General features: G+C 40.7%; 1 protein-coding gene across 1 annotated transcript in view; it reads right to left on the reverse strand.

The window, feature by feature from the left end:
* LOC145409922 (uncharacterized) overlaps positions 1 to 2373 on the reverse strand; it is a 14155-nt gene extending 11782 nt beyond the window's left edge. Inside the window, exons 1-2 of the mRNA XM_080280183.1 lie at positions 2352 to 2373; positions 1 to 44 (exon numbers count right to left, since the gene is read on the reverse strand). The exon at positions 1 to 44 is cut by the window's left edge and continues 113 nt beyond it. Of these exons, the coding sequence (XP_080136309.1) occupies positions 1 to 44; positions 2352 to 2373 (66 nt within the window). The remainder of the gene's footprint in view (positions 45 to 2351) is intronic.
* Between the last annotated feature and the right edge of the window lie 2627 nt (positions 2374 to 5000).

Genomic DNA, 5000 nt, shown 5'->3' on the forward strand with positions numbered 1-5000 from the left:
CCCCACCACACCCACCACAGCCACCACCAGCAGGAGACTCAGGCCTGTAGGGGAGAAATCACTCTTCAGAACCGGACCTCTCCACTAGGGATGCGTCGAGGTGGTGTATTGTAACTTTCTTTTGTTTTTTTTGATTATATATTGTTTCTGTGTGATATATAAAGTTTTTTTTATATGTTTATTGTATTTTAACCCCTTCCGTACGAGAGGTCAAAAATTAGATTACTCTCTCTCTCTTTTTCTTTCTCTCTCTCTCTCTCTCTCTCTCAAAATGGACTGAGACATCAAGGTAGTTATGGTGGTGTGGTGTTATGGTGCTGTGATATGTGGTGGTGTGGTGTTATGGTGGTGTGGTATGTGGTGCTGTGGTGTCACGGCGCTGTCGGGCAAGGAAGCTCCCTAACACATTTTCCTAAGCGATTTATTTTTATGGTTGGTTAAGATTAGATTGTGCCTATGCAGAGTATGGCGGTATTAGGATGACGCGCAACACAGAAGGCGATAGGAATGTACAAACAAAATAAATCGCTTATAAAGAGATGTCACGGAGCTTAATACGGGTCCTTGTGTCACTAGATATATCAGTTAATAATACAAAATAAAAAATGGACATTACTGGATAACCGAATTTGAGTTAGATAATAATAATAATAATAATAATAATAGTAATAATAACAAAAATAGTAATACTCACTTCTTAATTTCATTTTGGAGGCTGAATCCCCGATGGAGTGTAATAAATAGGTTAATAAATAAATAAATAACTTGAGGTGGGAGAATTAACCCCCACACACGCGTAGATCCTCCTTCCTCCTCGGCTGCCACGTCTCAACTGAGGGTGGAAGGGGGTCCGGCCGTCCTTATATACCCTCTCACCTCCAGCCCAAATCCGTCTTCGTTATTGCCACATCTTGGTCAGTTCCGGTTTTTCTTGAGCATTTCCGGCTGTGTGACCTGGGCTACGACGCGAGTAATTCCCCAAAGTGAAGGTCTGAAGGGAAAAGTATGCCATTCATAGCGTAACACCTTCTCCTGAGCGATTTATTTTGATTATTGTAAAAGCAATTCAAACACCGTCATATTCAACGTAAATAACGGATATTAACCAGGAAAATTATACTCTTATTGCATCAACTAGGCCTAAAACTCTCTCTCCATCTTAAATGCTGAGTTGTAGGAATATGTTGGCACCGGATATGATGCTAGTCACGAAGAAGTGTTGTGGAAAGGATGTAGAGCCGTAGTAACAATAGATTAACACTAGAATATGATGCTAGTCACGAAGAAGTGCTATGGAAAGGATGCAGAGCCGTAGTAACAATAGATTAACACTAGAATATGATGCTAGTCACGAAGAAGTGCTATGGAAAGGATGTAGAGCCGTAGTAACAATAGATTAACACTAGAATATGATGCTAGTCACGAAGAAGTGCTATGGAAAGGATGTAGAGCCGTAGTAACAATAGATTAACACTAGAATATGATGCTAGTCACGAAGAAGTGCTATGGAAAGGATGTAGAGCCGTAGTAACAATAGATTAACACTAGAATATGATGCTAGTCACGAAGAAGTGCTATGGAAAGGATGCAGAGTCGTAGTAACAATAGATTAACACTAGAATATGATGCTAGTCACGAAGAAGTGCTATGGAAAGGATGTAGAGCCGTAGTAACAATAGATTAACACTAGAATATGATGTTAGTCATGAAGAAGTGCTATGGAAAGGATGCAGAGCCGTAGTAACAATAGATTAACACTAGAATATGATGCTAGTCACGAAGAAGTGCTATGGAAAGGATGTAGAGCCGTAGTAACAATAGATTAACACTAGAATATGATGCTAGTCGCGAAGAAGTGTTGTGGAAAGGATGTAGAGCCGTAGTAACAATAGATTAACACTAGAATATGATGCTAGTCACGAGGAAGTGCTATGGAAAGGATGTAGAGCCGTAGTAACAATAGATTAACACTAGAATATGATGCTAGTCACGAAGATGTGCTGTGGAAAGGATGTAGAGCCGTAGTAACAATAGATTAACACTAGAATATGATGCTAGTCACGAAGAAGTGCTATGGAAAGGATGTAGAGCCGTAGTAACAATAGATTAACACTAGAATATGATGCTAGTCACGAAGAAGTGCTATGGAAAGGAATATGAACTATACTTGAAAGGAGTCAGTGATATGAATGAGAGAGAGAGAGAGAGAGAGAGAGAGAGAGAGAGAGAGAGAGAGAGAGGTTAAACTGTTCCGATTGGGGGGGTGACTGCGGTTAGGGAAAGTAATCGTGAGAGAGAGAGAGAGAGAGAGAGAGAGAGAGAGAGAGTAGTACAGCATGCAAAGAACTTACGTTTCTTCTTCATCTTCTTCATCACCGTCTTCATTATCATTATTATTATTATTATTATTATTATTACTGGGGCATAAGTTTATTGAGTGTGGTAGGGAAGGTATGTGGAAGAATTATTATAAAGTACGAGAGATATCAGAAGTCCTAGTGAGTGATGAACAGGGTGGCTTTAGGAGTGGCAGAGGATGTGTGGATCAAGTATTTGCAGTGAGACAGATAGCAGAGAAGGCTTGTGAGAAGGACCATAAGGTGTTTGTGGCATTGATGGATCTGGAAAAAGCATACGACAAAGTAGACAGAGAGGGATTGTGGAAAGTTTTGCGCATATATGGTGTAGATGGTAAGCTGCTAGGTGCTGTCAAGAGTTTTTATGATGGTAGTGAAGCATGTGTAAGGGTTAATGGGCATCTAAGTGAATGGTTCGTGATCGGTGTGGGCGTGCGACAAGGTTGTGTGATGTCTCCATGGTTGTTCAATATATATATGGATGGGGTGATGAGAGAAGTAAAAACACGAGTAATGGAGAGAGGGATGGCGTTGGTAATGAATGGTGATGGATGGAATATCTCAAATTTGTTGTATGCTGATGATGCAGTACTGCTTGCAAGTACCGGACAAGAACTTGGTAGGCTAGTGCAGAGTTTTGCTGGTGTCTGTGAGCGTCGTGCCATGAGAGTAAATGTAGAAAAGAGTAAAGTGATGGTTATTGAGAGAGAAGGTGACTCCCAGTGTGATGTCACAGTGAATGGAGAGAGACTGCAATTGGTGAGAGAGTTCAAATACCTGGGTACAGTGATAGAAAAGAGTAAAGTGATGGTTATTGAGAGAGAAGGTGACTCCCAGTGTGATGTTACAGTGAATGGAGAGAGACTGGAATTGGTGAGAGAGTTCAAATACCTGGGTACAGTGATAGAAAAGAGTAAAGTGATGGTTATTGAGAGAGAAGGTGACTCCCAGTGTGATGTTACAGTGAATGGAGAGAGACTGGAATTGGTGAGAGAGTTCAAATACCTGGGTACAGTGATAGAAAAGAGTAACGTGATGGTTATTGAGAGACAAGGCTCCCTTACTAAATTCTTGTGTTATTCATGCAATTTACGTCGAAACTGAACAGACATGAGAAGCAAACCAGGCGATATTAATGAGTTGTTTGGAAAATAAATCGCTAAGGAATAGGTGTTAGGGAGTATCCATACCTGACAAAAATAAAGGCCAATGGGTGATCTATCTATCTATCTATCTATCTGTTTGTCTATCTGTCTATCTATCTATCCACCTGTCTATATGTATAACTATCTATCTGTCAAATTATCCATCCATCTGTCTATCTATCTATCTATCTATCTATCCATCTACATTATCCATCCATCTGTCTATCTATTTATCTATCTATCTATCCATTTACCTATCTGTCTATATATCTATCTATCTCTAGCCAGACGCCATAATCCCGTAAGGGGTGGCAGTTTGTCTTTGAGTTAGTTGTTTTACGGGGAGGGGCACTAACCCTCCACCAACTCACTTGCTGACACGTAGGGAACATGTATGGGTTGGTTATATGGTTACCACCCAGCGTTGTAAATGGTTTCTTGGCTTACAAGAAACCATTTGGCTTGTCACTCAATGTAAAGCCACCTGTAAGGGAAAGAAAAGCAATAAGAAGTGACAGGAAAGATGGGAGAAATAGGAAGAGAGGAGGACAGGCACAGAAAAAGAATGATAGAAGCTAAGGAAGAAGTAGGCAGCACTACATCAAGTGAGTGGATGATAACAATTTGACCCAAAGCTTCGTTCTTTTGCAGCTTATTTCACGTAGCTCAGAGGCAGACAGAGGGAGAGTGCTACGGCTCTACATCCTTTCCATAGCACTTCTTCGTGACTAGCATCATATTCTAGTGTTAATCTGTTGTTACTACGGCTCTACATCCTTTCCATAGCACTTCTTCGTGACTAGCATCATATTCTAGTGTTAATCTATTGTTACTACGGCTCTACATCCTTTCCATAGCACTTCTTCGTGACTAGCATCATATTCTAGTGTTAATCTATTGTTACTACGGCTCTACATCCTTTCCATAGCACTTCTTCGTGACTAGCATCATATTCCAGTGTTAATCTATTGTTACTACGGCTCTACATCCTTTCCATAGCACTTCTTCGTGACTAGCATCATATTCTAGTGTTAATCTATTGTTACTACGGCTCTACATCTTTTCCACAGCACTTCTTCGTGACTTGCATCATGTTAAAGGTGTTGTGAGTAAAATGAATCGCTTAGGAAGAGGTGTTAGGGAGCGTTCGATGTGTGTGTGTGTGTGTGTGTGTGTGTGTGTGTGTGTGTGTGTGAACTGTATGTATAATTCTTCTCTCTCTCTCTCTCTCTCTCTCTCTCTCTCTCTCTCTCTCTCTATGTATGTATGTATATATGTATGTTTAGATGTATATTCATATGTGTGTTTGTATATGTATGTATGTATGTAATGCACCAACGTATGTGTGTGTGTGTGTGTGTGTGTGTGTGTGTGTGTGTGTGTGTGTGTGTGTGTGTGTGTGTGCGTAGCATCCCTCAACTTTCACTTTCCGCCCGTTATTGCCATCCAGTGAGCAATGTTTTTCTCAGTCTTCCCCTCCTCACTCCCCACTTCCCAT

Source organism: Coenobita brevimanus, chromosome 83 (genome assembly GCF_032717465.1).
Source record: "Coenobita brevimanus isolate Jiangsu-jjx chromosome 83, ASM3271746v2, whole genome shotgun sequence".
Lineage (NCBI taxonomy): Eukaryota > Metazoa > Arthropoda > Malacostraca > Decapoda > Coenobitidae > Coenobita > Coenobita brevimanus.